The following is a 19,169-nucleotide window of genomic DNA, read 5'->3' on the forward strand; positions in this document are numbered from 1 at the left end:
ATTTTACAAACTGTACTGTTTGTATATAATTCAAATTGCAAATAAATATTTTGTAAGAAAATTTGTGGATTTCATGTAGACCCTCGGATCTAATATTAGGAGATATTCTTTCGAATGAAAAATTAGGAACTGAAAGATCTTCAAAAATGGGATTGAATTTAACACTAAGATTACAAATATACAGACTTATAGTGGTATTCATTGGATTTTTTAAATGGATGAGATTTTGAAAACAATACCGTATTTTTTAATGTTTTTGAAAATCTCAGTATAAAAATTGTAGTTTGGTTCTCATTTTCTTTTTTATAAAAATCCATCTGGCCAGTTTTTGACCAAAAACATCTTTATACGCTGTATTCATATTGTTTGCCTCAATCAACATTAAGAAGTTACAGCTTATCAAAAAAAAAAAAAACAATTATAGAAAATGTGTTCTACACATCGTAATACAATAGTATAATTCAGTGATTTAATTGACATGAATTTCCAAAAATATTCATATTTATATTATATTCAAACATCTTATAATCTTATTGATTACCTTTCTGAAAGAAATCAAAAATATATTAAAGAACTATTCTTTGGTACTTTTACGGATTGAAATATTGTTGAAGGAAAAAATTTTATTTCAAATTAACTAAGTCAACATTTTAAATAATTAGGTGCTGTTTGACTATTAGGTTATGCAACTTTAAAAGGTTACAGAGGAAGTTTTGCCCTATCTTAAAGTTGGATTGCAAACCAACTCTGTTTATCTTCTCGATGATTAGAACTGGATCAAAGAACTGTTTGTGACTCAGTTGAAATGTATAAACCACCACAGATATTATCTGGAACTGTCGTTAGTGTTCTGTAGCAAACAAATGTGTGTGTAGTGAAAAATATTGTGTTCAAATTGTGAGGTAGATCTTTCTTAATTGTGATTGTTTTTCCAATAAGTGTTTTGGTACCGGTATATTGTGTCAAAAAATCAGAGAGTGTTTTTCTTGTTAAAATATTTTGATAACATTTTATTTTAAGCTTCTTATTTGGCTATTATTAATTTATTATAAATGTGGCATCCTGTTTTTAAATTGTGTTTGTGTTTATGAAGATGAGCTTTAACAAAATTTTTGTATAAGTAGGGCTAAACTCAAGACATGAACACAAACTAAATTTTGGCTTGGATGGGAACCATGTTGGGCGTCGTCCAATTTATATTAAATAATCCTTCCGTAAAATAAAAATTGCTAAGCGTATAACCTTACGTAAATCATAAAACAAACCACTTACATTTTATCTGTTCTGTACTAATAAAACTCAAAATTAAATAAATTGTCATTACTACATAGGTTACTTAACGGGGAAGAACTTAAATACATGTTTTGCTTTTTCCAAAGCAGGTTAGTCAAGGACAAAATACTTAAATGGATGCTTTACTTTTTGACCCAAGTACAAAAGTGCTCTCTTTAACCAAGAGTGTAATCCCAAGCGATGTTGACAGAGATGAAGTTCTTGTTAAAATTGTCTACGCGGGAATTTGCGGCTCCGATCTTCATATTCTTGACGTAAGTATATCGATCTGAAGGTCAAACACCTGTAGTAGTAATGTAATCTGATCTTGTTATATTAGCACTAAGCAGACCAATTAATTATGGTTTTGTACCTAAAAGGATCATTTTCAAGGGTGAACATAAAATAAAAATGTTAATGTCCTCTTCATCCCATGGTTCATGGGTTGTGTACAGTTGACATAAACACTTACAAAAACTCAAATACATGAAAAAAATGTTAGATAATAATTTGGTCATCAAATTATATTAGTGGTAGCATTGAGTGGTAGCAAGGGCTTAGTACCTATGGCAAATCGTGATTCATAACTCCTAAATATAAAATAGTATTGTAGAAGTATAATGTTATGATTTCACTGGTAGTTACATGTTTGAACCACTGAGATTTCTGCTTCCAGGGTTCGTTTCCATGTATGCAAAAACCTTTCACCCTTGGCCATGAGTTCTGCGGAGTGGTTTGCTTAAAGGGGAATGATGTAACACACGTTCACACTGGAGACAGGGTGGTTATAGATCCCAATAGGTAACTCTTAGTTTGTTCTCTGCATATAAAGAAACTAGCAGTACATTTTATGAACTGGTAAGTAAGCAGGACCGTAAAAACAGTTCTCTGTTAATCCAGGACAGGATTAAGCCCATGACCTACAATGCTGGCTCCTGTTGGCCATTCAGACATAATAGCTATGCTAAGGTGAGCTAAGCTATGATAAGATGTGCCTGGTGAACTACATTTAGTTCAAACATAGTCATTCTAAACTCATTTGTCATGAAAGTTTGGTTAAGTTTTGCTCAATTTTGCTCTATTTAGTTTTAAGTTATGATTTGGTTATATCATTCTCAATGGCTGATACATTGGCCTTTTGTGCTTAAAGTAACGATCATCATCATGAGAAATGGTTTAAAATTAAGTATCAACTGAATAATTTTCTTGTTTGAAGAATTCAATTGTATAAGAAATAAGAGACAAGTACAAGGATGACTGTCTATAAGGTCTCCATCAACCTTAAATTGCAGCCAAGCGCAATTCCAGTTCAAATCTGACTCCAAAAGTGTAATTCCTTCAGTGTCTCCTGCCAAAATTACACCTATCTTAGCATCTACCACCAAAACTGCAGCCTCCTCATCGTCTCCCACCAAAAAACGGCCCTCGAGTTTTTCCCAGCATTCCCCATCAACTGCAGCCCCCACAAAACAGCCTCATTATTGTCTCCAGCCGAAACTACGCCTGAATTAAGGGACTTTAATAAAGTTTGACGACACATTTTGAAAGTATATTTACAAGTATTTTGAGCTACTCTTTGTGTAGCCTATGTTTTTGTGATAGATTTTTCTAACTTGTGTTATGTTCTGTGTAGAGGATGCAGTGTTTGTGAGTTCTGCAGGAGAGGGCAATACAACCTGTGTGTCTCTGGAGGTATAGACTCTCTCATTGGTATCTTCACTGATGGGGGATGGGCCCAGTATTGTAAGGTCCCGGCTAGACAAGCTCACAAGATTCCAGACAACCTACCATTCCATTTAGGTAAGAGAAGCTAAGAGAGATCACAGAAACGTTATTTCCATTGCCACAAAGTTAGATCAGTTCCATTTTCTCAAAACGATACGAGTCAGTGTAGCTTTAACTGGATTGTGAAGATTTTTTCTTGGTTGGGGTGGGGGTAATCCTACATTTTTTGAGAATTTATGTCGAATTCGAGGAAGTTTTGTGATAAAAAATGTTAAAAGTTCATATAGTTAAGTATTTGAATTCATAAATCAGAAAAATTTTGGAAAGCCGTTTAAGGGTCTTCAATATGTCATTCCTTTCTTATTAGAAATCTCCATATTTCAAACTAATTAAATTTTCAACATTTTCTTTAATTTTAAAAACCGAATTCCAGCCATCCTGTGTGAGCCGCTATCCTGCGTAGTCCATGGTCTAGATCGCATCGCTCCTGTGTCCGTCGCTTCAAGGATACTGATATTGGGAGCTGGTATTATAGGTAACCTGTGGACGGCCGCCTTCCATCACCTCGGCTACCGAGATGTCATCGTCTGTGAACCTGTGGCTGACAGGAGGGCTCTAAACTCAAAACTCAGTAAGTGGTTTGAGAAATAGTGACTGATACGAGGAAAGTTACATCTGTGAATGTTTTAATGTCATTCCAAGTGGTTATTGTCTGGTAGTTATGTTTTCTGTAAAAATTGTGAAGAGCTATGATTTTGTAGTGATTGCTGAATTGATCATGTTGACAAAATCACTGTAGATCCTTATCTTACTGTGAGTGTCAAAACGAAAATGCTGATATAGCAAGAACAAACAACAATATTGCCGTCAAGGAATAGATGATAATTATGAGTTACAGGAACTAATCAAGAATCGCCGTGGTAATCAGGATGTTTCAACGATCATGAAACATTACTCAAGCAGATGTTGTCTTGTAACCCATCCATGGAGGAAATACTACGGTTTTCAAAGTCCAAGGGGATCTAGATATTTTTCTAACTATCTGCCATAAACACACACTTATACGACACATTCATGGAATAATTCCAGTACAGTTGTCAGAATATTGTAATCTATTACAGACACAGGTTACCCGTGCTACAGTCCAGACCAAATCCTCTCTCTCAAGTCGTCCGAGCCACACTGGGGCGTAGATGTGTGTGTAGATTGTAGTGGCAGTGGACGAGCCATGCAAGACGCCTTACCTCTGCTCCGCCCCGGTGGCAAACTTTGTATCTTCGGGGTCGCTTCTCCTGATACTACGATCACGTAAGTTACCAACGCTGGTTAGAACATTTCATCATTACTTGTGGGTAACGCCACCCAGGTTTCAATCAGAAAATGGTTAACTATTTCAGTGTATAACATTATGGCAGTTTATTTAGATTAATTCTCGCTAACAAATCAAAAACTAATTTTAAAATTATGATTTGTTGCAGGATCCATCCTTTTGAAATGTTCAGGAAGGAAACAACCATTTACGGAGTCGTTACTAACTTATTCAGTTTTGGAAACGCTCTAAAATTGATCGAAGCTATGGGCTCAAGGTTAGTAAAACTTCTTATTATTGCAAGATCATGAATCAGATATTTAGCAGAAAAGGACCGCAGCTAGTTTTTCCTCTCTTTTTTTAATGAATCATGCCTATTACAATAAGAAAGAAGTTTTAATGGAAGATACCACATCCACAATTTTAACATAAATCAACTACAGTTGTTTGGTATTTTATGGGCCGAACCCTCACAAAGGTAAAAAAATACAAATGGCGTAGAAAAACACCAAAAGTAAAAGTATTGTAAACTGGCCTAACTAACCTAATTCAAAACATTGGCTTTAAGCTGTCAATCAGCACTAATATTAAGGAGCTCTAAGGATTTGTGTTTGGTCAGACTAGGTTAATTTGATAAAATTTGGAACTACTTTATAAATGCACTCATGTTTTATTTTCCCCCGTCTACATGAATGTTTAGTGTGATCAGGCAATTAGCCCTTTCTCTCCGAACCTGAATGTTTAGTGTGATATGTGTGCATTATGGAAGGTAATTTCATAGCCGCTAATCTTTTACCCTTTTAATCCTTTTAATTCCTTTTAATCTTTACAGGTATTTGGACTTTGACACCCTTGGAATAAAAATATACTCTTTGGTGGAATACAAAGAAGCTATTCAAACACTCAAGAAGGGAACTATATCAAAGGCATTGTTTCAACTGCCTTCTTGATTACATGGATGCAGATTTATTAAATCTTAGATAGAAATGATTTCTTAAAACATTGCAACATTGTATTGTAACAAGAATAAGCACACTGGTCTCAAAGAACTGACTTTGAGTTTTTTTCTGTGCAAACCTGTCATTTCAGTGAAAATTGCTGTGAAATGTTGTCCCTTTGTACAGGTCATATGTTAATGGGGGGTAATATTTTTACGGACATCTCAAATGCGTTGATTTGGCTTGTGCAAAGGGCTGGAGGGGGGAGGTATGACTGATTGTGGTGAGACAAAACTATTTTTTATAATTTATTTTGTCCCTGCACATTTTATTGCGAGCCGAATAGTGTCACACATGTTGGCGATGTAGTAACTTATTTAGCTCCTTCACTGAAATTATGTCACAATTTATCCTTTTAGAGGCAGTTTGTAGAAACCATGAGTTGACTTCTGTACTGTTCAATTCTCTTTGTTTTAGCGAATTTCCCTATAGGGAAGTAGCTATTACCGTAGGTCTCATGGTAAGACTTAGGCCCGGGACCGATTTACTTTTTCATTTTGATGTCCCCAGAGGCCAAAAACACCATTCGTTCAAATTTTTATATATGTATATATATATATATATAGATTTATATATATATGTGTCCGTGAACACGATAACTTGAGTAATTTTTATCCGATTTTGATGAAATTTGGTTTGAAGGTGTAAGGCGGGATAAACTTGAATGAGTTCGCGATCCAGCATGATCGGACCATGGGAACAGGGTTTTATGGGGGGTTTTATGGGGTAAAAATTGGTTTTTCTCACTTTTGACCCTCAAAACAAAAAATTTCCCGATTTTTCTCTAAACCTTCTTAAAGAGCTTAAAAAAACAAACAATTCAGTATATCAAAGTGTTTTTGTACGGTTATTGGTTACGGAGAAAACAAAAAAAAATTGTAAATTTAAAATTCCCATGTTATTCTTATGGAGAATATTGTTTATGTTGTAGTTTGCTTGTTTATGGATATCTTTTGATCAAACTTGGCAAATGTATTCATTTTCTACTAAGCAATAATTATTTTACTTAAAATACACACTTTATTAGTTTCCTTGTAGCAGCAAACCTAGGTACTCATTAAACCTAATGTTATTTAAATAGATCGATTGAAAATCAATTCAGCCAAATGGAAATTCGCTTAGACGGCAGGTTTGCTGCGGCGGGGGTATTATTTATTAAGAATATAATGTTACACTTATAGTAAGTATATAAGTTTGGTGGATGAAAAAACTTAACTTTTGTTGAGGCCCTGATAAAAATCTTTGAGTATGTTTTGAAGTGTTTTCCGATCTAATTTTCTAAATACTAAAAATACAAGAAACTAAGCGAGTAAAATGATCAATTCTTTGAAACAACGACACACGCTTGGGTGGGTCTTTTTAGACGAATATTAATGCAAGATAGTGTAGAATGGAGTGTGATGATGAATTTATTAAAGCCTTATAACAGCTGGGACCAGTTTGAACCATAAAAACTACTGATTTTTCTCAGGATGAAAAAATCTCGATTCAAAAATATATTTTATTGTACATAAACATTTTAACAAAAGCTTTTAGTATATAACAAGCATAAAATGGAATAAAATAAAAACTACACCTAAACATTTTCAGTCTTGAGTAGAATACCACGATAAGTTTAACATAGCAGTGTAAATAACATAAAACAGGGTATTTAAATATAATTTATGATAAGTGTCTCAAAATGTAAGCATTGAAAATATGCATAGCAGAGGAACAGTTATACAAACTATAGACAGACAAAAAACTCTAATGGCAAATATTTATCATATTATTCACATATTTTTGTGTTTCCTCTATTATGCCTCTTTTTCAGTATTATAAGGCACTTTGAACTCCACTTATAGTATCTTTAACAAACTCTCAGGCCTTTACCACTGCTTTGCCAACATTTTCTCCTCTCAGCATGCCGATGAAGGCTTCAGGCATTTTTTTAAAACCTTCGGTCACCGTCTCTTTGTACTTCAATTCACCCTGTAAGCAAACAATAATTTATTTTTGAAAAACTGAAATTGATTTTTACACAAACAACACTAAAAATAAGGTTATAGGCCTAGTGCTCAAGAACTTGAAGGTTGCTAGTTTAAATGAGCTTTCCAAGAGCTTCGATTCTGGACCAAGTTGCCATCTATTTGTTACAAAACGGTTTAGATACCCAGGTATTAGTTGATCAATTTATTTATCATAGGTGCTAATTGAGGATCCTATCTTGCTTGCAGACGATAGTAACAAGGGTTTGGTTTGTTTCTTACAAAAAACATTAAAGCCAAGGGCTACTCGAAATTTTATCCACCTTGATACTAGGCCTACACATAACATTTATCTATACGGTTCTGCTATTTTTTTTGTAACATAGCGCTTCAGTTAGAATTTTGAATATTGGTTTATGACGACGATTTTGAGCTAACAACTATGGAGTTAAGACAGCTTATTAGTAAGTAGCCTAAATAATAATCCTTCAACAAAAAATTTCTAAACGTTTAGTGTATCTAAGTAGTATTCCTTGTCTTCAAACTTTAAAGAAACTGATTTGATTCTAATCTAAGAAATATAAATTTAAGACCAGTGGCAAATCATTAGTGTGTTCATGGTGGTGATTTTTGGTGTCAACCGTGTCGTCACATTTGTATTAACACTGTAGACGTTTTGCCCTTATAAGGTGGCACACTCAGTGGCTAAGCTGAGACAGAATCAAAGTGGGAAAAGAAATTTTTAGTTGGGTTTTTTTTTTTGTTGAACGTACCCTTCTAAACCTTTATAAAACGTCAAACACAAAAAATGCTTGAACAAATTTAACATTTTAAATTGTATACAAACCTCCTGCACCCATTTTAGATTCTGTAGGATGCCGGCCATGAACCGGTCGGCCCATCTGAGTACTACAAAACCCTCCATTTTCAGCTCATTCAATACCATCGCAGTCTGAACCACAGGGGCTGTAACACACACATGCAAAAGTAACTTTAACATGCAAACACTCAATGACCAACCTCTTTGACCCATTTCAGATTCTGAAGAACTCCTTCCATCCAGCGATGTGCCCAGCGCATTACGATAAAACCTTCCATTTTCAACTCATTCATCACCATGGCTGTCTGTATGACTGGTGCTGTAACATAGTGGTTAAATGTAAAACTCGGTAATAAAAGTGTGTAACACACAAGTAACCACTTACTGAAATATTCCGCCGGTGGAATCAGCAATAGAATTACAGTGCTTGGCATCTCACATTTGGAAAGCTGTGCGGTTTTGAAGTCCTTAAAACTTCTAGGTTGAAAGCCCAGTTCAAAAGCTCGAAGATTAAAATTCACGATTTTACTGCGATTATGAGAGATGTTCATAACTTGTCGCGATTGCTGGAGACAATAATGTTGTCTCCGCAATAATAATTTTTCCGCAGGAGATGTTAATGTACAGTAATAATAATGTAAAATTTTTTACAAAAACTGATAGTAGAATGACCATTATTAATATTTTTTGTATGAATACTTCGAAAGCAACTTGATTATGGCCTAAGAACCGATGGTCAACATTTTTTACCTCACCCGACTTGAAATAAAAGATTCCTAGGTAAATGATGACTGGTTTGGACATTTTCGCAGATTATTAGCGTAACCAACAAAAAAACTTTTGTAAATGTTAATTCATCCTGAGGTTAATCATGAGAAAAGTCAGTAGTTTTGATGGTTTATTGGTTGGTAACTGGGTCACTTGTTAATTAATCCTTGATCATAACGCTTTTTAATAACTGATCCTAGCTAATAAAACAGCTGATTTCAGTAAGTAACAAAGCGACACAGATCATCTCCATTCTATTTGTTGCTTTAATATTCAGCAGTGTGCACATAAAGTCACTCTAACCACTACACCTGCACCCCAGAACTACTTTAATCACCTTTGGCGAGGTTGCTGAAGTCATTGTTGTAAACAGAGATGGCTCCGCACACAGATATTCTGCCGTATTTGTTCATCTGGTAAAGAACTTGAGAGCTGATATCTCCTCCTACCTAATAACAACAATAATTGCATTACCTACCGCTAGACTTTTCTGCAAGCTATATCTATAGAGTGTACAAGTAGTCTTCGCTATAGCTGGTTTGTGCGATTATGGTGGGCCAAATAAAAAATTTGCAGAAGTGTTTGAGATTCTAGACTTGTTAACTGTGCAGCATGTTCGACACAAATTTTTTAACTTCCCTTCAAACTGATTATTTTCATAGTTCAAAATAACAAAATTGTGTTCAATTTATGAATATCTAGGACCCAATAAAAAAATCTAAGGTATGAATAAAATATACATTATCAAAGTAGCAATCAACTCCTTTTGGTGCCAGCTTTTTGAGTTCTGCAGAGACGTTTTGTGTTTTGTAGTTGATAGCCCCGTCGAACTTGAGCTCGTCTTTGAGCCAAGCAACCTTATCATCGGATCCAGCGATGCCAATCACTCGACAACCTAAAAGAAAAAGATAAAATCAAGAAACTGTTTCTAAAAATACTGAGTTGTTTGTAACTGCCAAATATGCAAGGTTTGCAACAGCCAATTGCTTGATGAAAAAGTAGGCTTTAAGGTTCCAGTATGGGAAATATCTTGGTTGAATTTGATGGTAAGGTAAACATCGTTTTCAAAAATATTAGTGACTAAAATATTCTGATTTGGATAGACTTTAGAATTCGTTGAATACAGAGATATATTTGCTATTTCCATAATTTATGGAAAAAAATATTGCATGACACTCATCCAAAATGTGTTTACCGTACAGATATCAATCGCCTCTTGTCTGTAAATACCTATTTACGAGAGTAGTTTTATAATATTGTGTTGACCTTTTATTTTAGCGATCTGTCCCACCAGACTGCCCACAGCCCCAGCAGCTCCGCTAACTACTACAGTCTCTCCCGCTACAGGCTTGCATATCTCAAGGAACCCAAAGTAGGCAGTGTTTCTGAAACATACAAACTATATCTCAACATCACCTTGGGTTTGAAAATTGGAATAAAGAGAAGACTAGTGTGGATTGGACACATAAAAGGGACGGAGGAGTGAAAAATTTAGCCTAACACATTGATGGAAAAAGAGGAGTTGGAAGACCAAAAGAGAACTGGGGAGACGTCAAGAGGACTACAGGATGAAAGGAAAACACATTGGATAAGATACGAAGCCGAGCCGGCACACCAGACAGTGTATTTTTTGTAGGCAAAGACGAGTGTTGAATAGGCCAGATAGAATTGTTGCTGATCAAGATCAGTTGTTTCCTTAGCCAGGACCTTTTATCAAAAGCCCAGTGATAAACATCTACACCTTTTGAATCATCAAAAAGCTATTGACTTAAGGGTTTGAGCCAGCAACCATCTTATTACAAGGAGAGCAACCCAGAACTCAAAATACCAACTCAACTAAGATAATGTTAGTCATTTCCCTTCCAAAAGAACCTGACAGGACTCTTTTTACAAAAATTCTCCCAAGAGTGTCATCTCACAATTTATTTGACATCAAACGTTTCACTTCTTCTGATGAATGTAACATACCCAGGCATGCCTAGAACTCCTAGGGCAAGGGAGGGGGACAGTCCACCCAGGTCAGGCAACACCATAGGCTTTTCCTTGGCACCAAAAACTGTAGTGATCTCTTCAGGATTGCCAACCGTGAATAGCTGCCAGCCGAGCTGACCTACTACGATGCTGCCAACCTTGTATTCTGGGTGTTTGCTCTCCACTACCCTGCAAACATATCACATTTAGTTGGATAGATAAAAACAGGCAAATCAATCTTGCTCTGTTTGCTTGCAGAGTAAATTTACTTTTTTATCTTATATATTTCTGGAAGGTTCAGTTGTTTTATAAACAAGTATAAGTCATAGACAGTCATTGACAATGTAGCTGCGTTTGCACGAGGCCAGTTAGCGGACAGGTTATTTGACTCTGGTAATTTTAATTTTAAAAACATTAAGGCGAGTAACCTGCCCCTTAACACGTTCGCTGCAGAGCGGTTGAATTCGGCCGGTGCCGGCTGCGTGCCAGGTGCTGCAAGGTCGTAGTCGGCATTTCCCATGATTTTACTTTGAACAGTCAGTGTGAGCTCAGCTTTTGACGCGGAATGTTAGAATCGTTGCTAGCCTATAGCTTAGAATGCGAGCTTTGTTTTGGTATAGGTTGGTATTAAAATTTCCTGTAAAATCCCGTCTGGCAATGCTTTTTTCCCGGTTTCGGGGATTTTCTCTCTTTTTTTGGGATTTGTCAGACTGAAATATTTGAAAGCCAATTGCGTTCGCTGATTCGGTTGCGCACCGGGGCTTCGTCCGGGCCTCGCCGCCATTGACGAGCGCCTGTTTCATGTATGCCACAATGAACGTTTTAACCTGCCTGCTCTACTTACCTCATGTAAATGTGGCTTTAGTCCTACCATTTTATGATGTACTGATCTATATATAAAGCCAAAAGGAGAAAACTACAAGTCACACCCGCATAAACCATATACTTAAAATGTTCGTCATGACGAGAAACCTTGCGCAAGACTATCCATTATTTCATAAATTGCCCTTTAAGGTTGTAATTCCTTTCTAAAGGGAACTTTCCATATACCCAATGTTAAAAATACCTCAGCTGTACTTATTTGTTTGTTATTCTTTCAATTTATTACCTTATTAAAATCAGGTGTGATTATTTGTTTGTTTTACTGTATTTTGTTTATTTCAGGTTAACTTAAGCAATCAATAGTTTTATGTTTTATTAATACTTATGAAGTCAAACGGGGCGAAGCCCGTGGGTAACAGCTAGTTTGTAATTCAATGGATAACCAACAACATGCTATATTGACATTCTTATTTGGCTTCAAACATGTACAAACCTTGCAACTTGACCTCCAAACATCGTAAAACCAGTTTTTCCACCCAGCTTGTTCACATAGGCCCTGTAAACAAATCAGAATTACATCAAAAGAACAATATAAGAGTAGAATTTATTTATAACGTTTCACTGCTTTAGCCTTTTTAACAACAGCATTTTTTTTTTAATAACGATAAGGTTGAAGCCCACAAAACCATCAAATTAATTCAAATTATCTTTATTCAGTTTATATATGATTTAAGTCAAAGCTATTATTTTTGTTTTGTTTGTAAGGCAGGCAAACTTCTTATGAATAAATTGCCGAAATACGAAGGCTTCATTTTTGAAAGTTCTAGCCGATGATGACTTTTAACAGTAAGATTTTCCCACGTGGTATTGTATTTATGGGATACTTCAGTGTTTTTATCTTTATAAGCATGTTGAATAGTTAAAAAAATATACTAACTAAGTTATACACTGTAAATATGTCCATTTCGTTAAAGTATAGTTTTACCGACTTCCATATATTTTTTGATAACTCTAGTGGCCTGTTTTGTAGTTAAACATCTTATTCAAATTTGTTTGTGCTGTCCTAACATAAATTTTGATTCCGTAGCCAATTTGACATTCTATAAGGGAGTGGTAGATGATTTTTAACACAGCTTTTTCACAGAGATAAGCACTTGAATTACGACACGCCTGAATTAATTTTGATGCCAACCAAATATTTAGTTGACCATTGTTGACTTTAGTAGCTTTTGTAACCTCTTAAACTTAACCATACGGTTTTAGAAAGATAACTCTATAATCATGTATTGTCTTTAGCACTCAAGCTGAGATTTGTAAAAAACAATCACATAAGATTCATTTATAAGTCGAGTATTTATTAAGCAATTTCAAATGACGTTGAGGTTTATTTTGTCGAGTGGCATTCACAGATAAAATCCTGCCAGTCACTCTAGCTCAAACAAGATAAATGTTATCTTTAAAGCTTTTCACTGTACAAACTGCTCTCTAATTAAAAGAGCAATGACCTGAACATTTACTGTTTAATGCTTAGCTATTATATAGAAAGGGGTATTCAAAATCTTGTAAATTTGTAAAAAAGGTTATTTAAGAGTCTACGAGGTACAATAAATATGATTAAGTAAACTAAGTAAACCGGCCACTCTTACAAAAAAGTCCATACTAAGCACTTGGCTAGCGAAGCAACACACCAAAACATTTTAGGTTTTTAAGCACTATAATAAATATACAGAGGAGAAACTTGGATGATAGCAATAAGTAGTTAATAGCAAAAGTCACCTCTCTAGGTTAATTAATATAACCTAAACTATTCCCTTTCAAAAACAGCAACTAGTAAAAAGAGTTGGCAAAATTGGTTTTAAATCATTTAGATTCAAGGTCACTAAACCTAAAGAACACAATAGTTTTTGTGTCTGGAAACTACCAAATAATTGTCATAATTATTAACGTGGTGAAAGTTACCCAGTAGAGTGTAATATGTAAAAGTGTTTCACTAATATTGTATAGCATTCCAAACAAGTTAAATCCCAAAACTTGTAATATTAAAAATATTTAAGTAATTCTTTGAGGCAATTGACAGGTTATATTTTTAAGTGAACTTAGAAGAAAATTTGAATAACTGAAAGAAAAAAATCCTAATCTCAAGAATGAAAGTCAGTTCATTTATTGACCTTTCTAAGTTATCATAAAGTGATTTCATCCCAAATAGTAAGAACTAGAGTTATACGAGACAGAAACAACACAGCCTTTTAACTTTAGTTTCTATCTATCTGTCACAAGAATCAGCTACACAAATTCTAAAAATCTCTGTGATTCCTCAAAAGAGCGCCTGTTAGTATTATTGATTACTACAAAATGCATAGGCTACTTTAAAAACAAATATACTTTAAAGTTATAACCAGTCAGAATAATATATGACTTTTTAAATAAAAAATTGCTGTTACAACTATGGAACTTTTAAAGGAGACCTAGGGAAACTAGATCTAAGATTTGAAGGGTGAACAACAAGTGAACAACAACAAGTGAAGTGAGTGGGTGAATGAACAAGTTTCAATTAGTTTTTTTTTTTTTTTTTACAATAAAAACATTACACATTAATGCCTACCGCAAAAGGTAAAAAATAAAAATTTACTCCAAATGTCAAAATTCAGAAGAAAATAAAAATGTTATCCAGAACTGAAAATCCAGTCATATAATCATAATTTACAATGTTCGACAAACAGATTATGGGGACTGTTTGATTAATATTTTTGAATACAGACTTGTGGACATCATTGGTCACAGGGTTTGAAGTTTGTAAACATGTTAGAAATAACATTGGCCAAGAACCACTTGCAAAAAATTAGTGGTCTAAAGTTTTTTAAATTCAATCTTTAATTCATTAACCAAACTTCTCTGTTAAATCCAACCCTCTCTTAGGACGATTGCATGCTGCTTTTGTGTGTTATGACAGTATACGGTAGATGTCAACACAGCCCCTTATGTCAACACCTCTGACAGTACTCGAAAGATACATGGTGTGTGGCCAGTGCCAGATTTAGGGTACCTGCGGCCCTAGGCCAAATTGATCGAGTGGCCCCATCCCAACAGGGGAAATTCCTGGCGATTCCATAAAAAAATCGTGAACATCCCCCGTGGGCAATCACGAAGATATCATCATTGACACCCACGACCGCGGTAAAATCATGAACAACTCCCGTGAGCGGAAATCATGGCGATATTATCAGCGTCACCCACCACAGTAGCAAAATCATGAAAATCTCCCGTGGGCCGCAATCGATGGGAACATCATTATTGTCACCCGCAATCTCAGCAATTTGATAATTTAAAAAAAAATTTTTCTCTGAATAAAGAAATTGTCAAGCATTTGCACCTTTAGCTTGCGGACCTAGGCCACGGCCTAGTTGTCCTATTGGTAAATCCGGCACTGTGTGTGGCTTCAGATGGGTGCACATACCAGTGTGGTGAATATAGAATATTGGGGGGGGGGGGGCAATATTAATAGGCCCCTATAATTTTAGGCTATAAGTCATCATAAGTACTAAAACACAGTCTACTTTATCTCAGTTTTGCCATCATCATTATTTTGGCTTGTCTTTTCATATTTTGGCCACCATATTTGAAAATACCGCAATTTTGACGAGTATCACACATGTTAGAACCTTTTTACTATGACTCACATCGTGGTGTGAACGGAATGCCCTATATAACTTTCCTTCTCTCTTCATCTCTTTCATTTGAGTGTTTTAGTAACAGTATTTTAAATTTGCTTATTCTTTAATTTGCGATTTTGGCACTCCATAACAAAATAATAACTTTTTGAGTTTAATGTCAATAACTCCCAATATTTTATATATTTTGTATTATATATGTATATATATGTAGGCTAGTATTATATATGTATGTTGTATTATATAGGCCTATGCAATATATTATATTTGTTGAGCCCAATATTTTAAGATTTGCCATAGTAAAAATTATTTGGTAGACCTAAAGTTATGATAGTTACCTCATGTAAGGATCAACACTCAGGTACAGGGCTTCAAACTTAACTTCTGCAACAAAAAAAGTTTGTTGGTTAAATTTGTATTTAGTAAGCACTAAAAAATACCTCTTATTCACTAATTTAACATCAAGCAGTTTAATCTCCAGTAGGCCTACACTTACAAGATACTAGGCCTAATTGTTTTGTAGGGGATTGAGATGGACATAAGATCTGTCAAAGTAAAAATAATGCTGAAATTAGGAATATCTTACATGATCGTGTAACTTAAAGGATAAGCCTATAACTTAAAAGGCAAAAGCTATAAAAAGAGCACAAGGTTTTTTTGCCAAATTGTTTTATGTGTTGGTGTTATTTAATTAACCTTTAGGCCTACACCTATTACCTTTACTGTTATTTTTTTTACATAGGTACTTGATTTACTACTGAGTAGCTAGCTTCCAAATCTGGAGATTGCTGATTTTATCGTAAGAGGGATTGATTCCAGGCAAAATTGCTAACTAACTGTGTTTTCCAGCAGCATGTGAAAGCTCGATAAAAATAAACTGGTAAAAACCGAACCAGGGTTTGGAGCATTCCATTGAATAGGTAGTTTATACTGACCTCCTTCTTTTACAGGAGGTACATCTTCTTCAACTAGTTCAAAGTCGGAAACTTTCGGTTCTCCCTTGAAGGAATGTGCGTAAACCCATCTCATGTTCTTTCCCATGTTGGAGAAGTTTGCAAACCTTGAACAAAATAAAAACAAACATCTGTCAATTTATTTTATTGTTAAGACTAACTATTTATGTTACTTAAATGAACTAAGTTAGGGCCAAAGTTTATTCTTTCTAAGAAAAAAAAAAAACACCAAGAAATAGTTTTAAACATTTTGTATAGGCCTAAGTTAGTTCAGTAGGCTACTATCTGCTCTATTTTCTTTTGATTATCTATTATTTAAACTGATTATGTTACCATACTTTTATAACAAATACTTCAAAGTGGGCTTATAAAATTTGTATATGTGCGATACAAAACCAACAGGGTCCAGGCCTATTAGGTAAGTTACTTAAAGCTTTGTTTCCAACATTGACGATAACCTAGCTCGAAGCCATCATCAATCAATTAGCTATTGTAAATGATGTCCATGGGGGGACTTTGGAGGCCAGGGATGTCTGTGCAGATTAGGCAAACGAAACTCATGAAGACGTACCGGTACTTTCATTTCTAGTTTAATTGTTTTTGTTATTTCATAACCAAGAGAAATAAGTCTCCCAAATAAATTATTCCAAGCTAATAAATTATTTCAAGAATTTTATAAAATAGAGTATGTAGGCCTAAGTTAAACAGTAAATGTAAGTCAGATTTCAATTCAATAGACCATTCAGTTGATTCTACTACTGTTAAGTGTAGTGTAGGGGCCTCATTCTGAATTTATAAGTTACTAGCTGAACCCGGCAGACGTTGTCTTGCCTTTGACTATTTATAATTTGAGTACCGTAACGTTTAATTGTCTTATTGTATATGAAGTGCTTATAACTAAATTAAAATACGTACGACAACTAATGAAACACATATAGTACAAAGGATAGCCGATTCTTTATTATTGCTCTTATATTAATGCTAGTGGGTAGACAATATTTTTGGTCTTTCTATTCGGCTCAATCACGTCCTGGTTGAAGTTCGTTCGCTACGCTCACTCACCTTTAGGTTGGAGCTCGTTCGCTACGCTCACTCACCTTTAGGTTGGAGCTCGTTCGCTGCGCTCACTTGCCTTCAGGTTAGCTCGTTCGCTACGCTCACTTGCCTTCAGGTTAGCTCGTTCACTACGCTAACTCGCCTCAAGGTTGAAGTTCGTTCGCTATGCTCACTCACCTTTCGGTTGCAAATTAGCTGTTGTCATAAATGTAAAAGAAATAATAGTGCTGCACCCTGTTGGTAATCTTTGTAACTTTAATGCTATTGAAAATCATAGAACAGAAAAAACTTGTTTAATTGAAACAGCTGTTAAGATTCATTAATTCCATTTCTCTTAAGGTTAACATGGGAAACTCCAGAGCCACTGGGGCGGAGCCGATTGGACGGATCACGAAATTGATGGTGTATAAACCTATTCCATGAAATTCTACACGTATGTACCATGTTTCGTGGCAATCGGTTCAGCGGTGTCTGAGTTTATCCCTGCCAAACATATATATATATATATATATATATATATATATACAAACATCCTCTTTTATACTTATAGATTGAAATTGTAATTTGACTGACTTTAATAATAGTATTTTTATTCTAAATCCAAAAGTATCGTCAGTTTTTTTACAATTAGCATTGTTTGAAAGCTTGAAGTTTCAATTAAAGTTGTTAAAATATATTATTTCAAGCACAACTTACAATTGTTGGCTTCCTGAAAATCTTAACCTGCAATTTGTCTTCCGAGGGAGGAGCTTAGGACAAAAGGAAGCCCTAATAAAATATTGGGAAATAGTTAAAGACTTTGTCATGAACAAAGTCATGGAAATTATATCAGAAAAAGGTTGACAGAGTAAAGTTTGAAAGAGGTGGAATAATGTTGTAAACAAAATTCAAAATTATAACCTAAACATTACCGGTATCAAGTCCAACTTCTACAAAGGCAGCTTTGAGTCTTGAATGTCAATATTTCCGTTTAAGTTAGAGATTAAGAAGCAGTTGTGTATAGGACAGAATCTAGAATTTGTAACAGGAATAACTTAGTGAGAAAAAGAAACTAATGATAAGGACGATAAGACGATAAGGTAAAGGTTATGATAACAATATGCGCAGACGCCCAGCGGCAGCGCCAGCAGAAACAAATTTACAATAGCAGACCAAAGGAATCAACGAATGAGGATTTAGGAAAGTCAGCTGGAGTTGGGACTGCGAATGGGGGGCAGGTGGGAGGTTTTGTGGACGGACAGGGTTGCCAGTCTCCGTTCCCTTTCTACAAAACAATTTATCCTACACATTACGGAGAAACTGATTCTCTTTCAAAATTCTGAATGTGCCATTACGTGTGTTAAATCTTATATAAAAATGTTTGTCTTCCTAGTTCTGGGAAATGAAAATACAATTATTATGAAATGATGGTATTATATTATTATATCTTGGTTAGGTAATAAAATGAGTAAAGTTAGGAATTACATAATGCAGTGTTATACATAGGTACTAATTTTAGTAACAGCTTTCAAAAGATCTATTTGCTGTAATATTATATTCCATTTAAAAAGAACAGAAAATGTGTCAAACACGTCCGTTTTATTATACAGGGTGAACCACTTAACTGTGCCACCATTGGTATCTCAGAAACTATTAGATTTATGGAAAACATTAAATGGGGAACTTTTTAATTACATAAAAAATATTAATTCCACCGTTTCAAAAATGGCCACTATTTTCCAATATGGTGGATAACTTTAAAATTTCTTAATGTTGTTTTAGATTCTAGATGCAAGGACCTCAAAACGATCAAGTAAATCGGTTCCGGGGCAAAGGTCTTGCAATGAAACCTACGTAAAAA

General features: G+C 34.9%; 2 protein-coding genes across 5 annotated transcripts; one reads left to right on the top strand and one right to left on the bottom strand.

Moving 5' to 3' along the window:
• The first annotated feature begins 787 nt into the window (after nt 1-787).
• LOC128995239 (uncharacterized) lies at nt 788-5,355 on the top strand. 2 transcript variants are annotated; one of them, XM_054420188.1, is made up of 8 exons: nt 788-902; nt 1,380-1,547; nt 1,949-2,073; nt 2,906-3,072; nt 3,431-3,628; nt 4,119-4,305; nt 4,476-4,583; nt 5,139-5,355. In XM_054420188.1, the coding sequence occupies exons 2-8, from the start codon at nt 1,407-1,409 to the stop codon at nt 5,254-5,256; spliced, it is 1,044 nt and encodes a 347-aa protein (XP_054276163.1). In that variant the 5' UTR covers nt 788-902; nt 1,380-1,406; the 3' UTR covers nt 5,257-5,355. The 2 variants fall into 2 exon arrangements, with proteins under 2 accessions (XP_054276163.1, XP_054276162.1); XM_054420187.1 differs by having other exon boundaries at nt 819-902; nt 1,383-1,547.
• A 1,436-nt stretch (nt 5,356-6,791) lies between these two features.
• Nucleotides 6,792-18,407, bottom strand: LOC128994146 (prostaglandin reductase 1-like). Of its 3 annotated transcripts, none has more exons than XM_054418459.1 (10): nt 18,241-18,407; nt 16,256-16,380; nt 15,659-15,704; nt 12,146-12,208; nt 10,828-11,019; nt 10,126-10,244; nt 9,600-9,754; nt 9,197-9,308; nt 8,292-8,410; nt 6,792-7,275 (listed from the first exon to the last, which is right to left on the bottom strand). In XM_054418459.1, exons 2-10 carry the CDS (start codon nt 16,359-16,361, stop codon nt 7,165-7,167), a joined length of 1,023 nt encoding a protein of 340 aa, XP_054274434.1. In that variant the 5' UTR covers nt 16,362-16,380; nt 18,241-18,407; the 3' UTR covers nt 6,792-7,164. The 3 variants fall into 3 exon arrangements, with proteins under 3 accessions (XP_054274434.1, XP_054274433.1, XP_054274432.1); XM_054418458.1 differs by lacking the exons at nt 8,292-8,410; nt 18,241-18,407 and adding exons at nt 8,119-8,237; nt 18,026-18,206; XM_054418457.1 differs by lacking the exon at nt 18,241-18,407 and adding an exon at nt 18,026-18,204.
• Nucleotides 18,408-19,169: the final 762 nt, after the last annotated feature.

Source organism: Macrosteles quadrilineatus, unplaced genomic scaffold (genome assembly GCF_028750875.1).
Source record: "Macrosteles quadrilineatus isolate MER2022 unplaced genomic scaffold, UCM_ALF_1.0 Scaffold_5__1_contigs__length_97177068, whole genome shotgun sequence".
NCBI classification, from domain to species: domain Eukaryota; kingdom Metazoa; phylum Arthropoda; class Insecta; order Hemiptera; family Cicadellidae; genus Macrosteles; species Macrosteles quadrilineatus.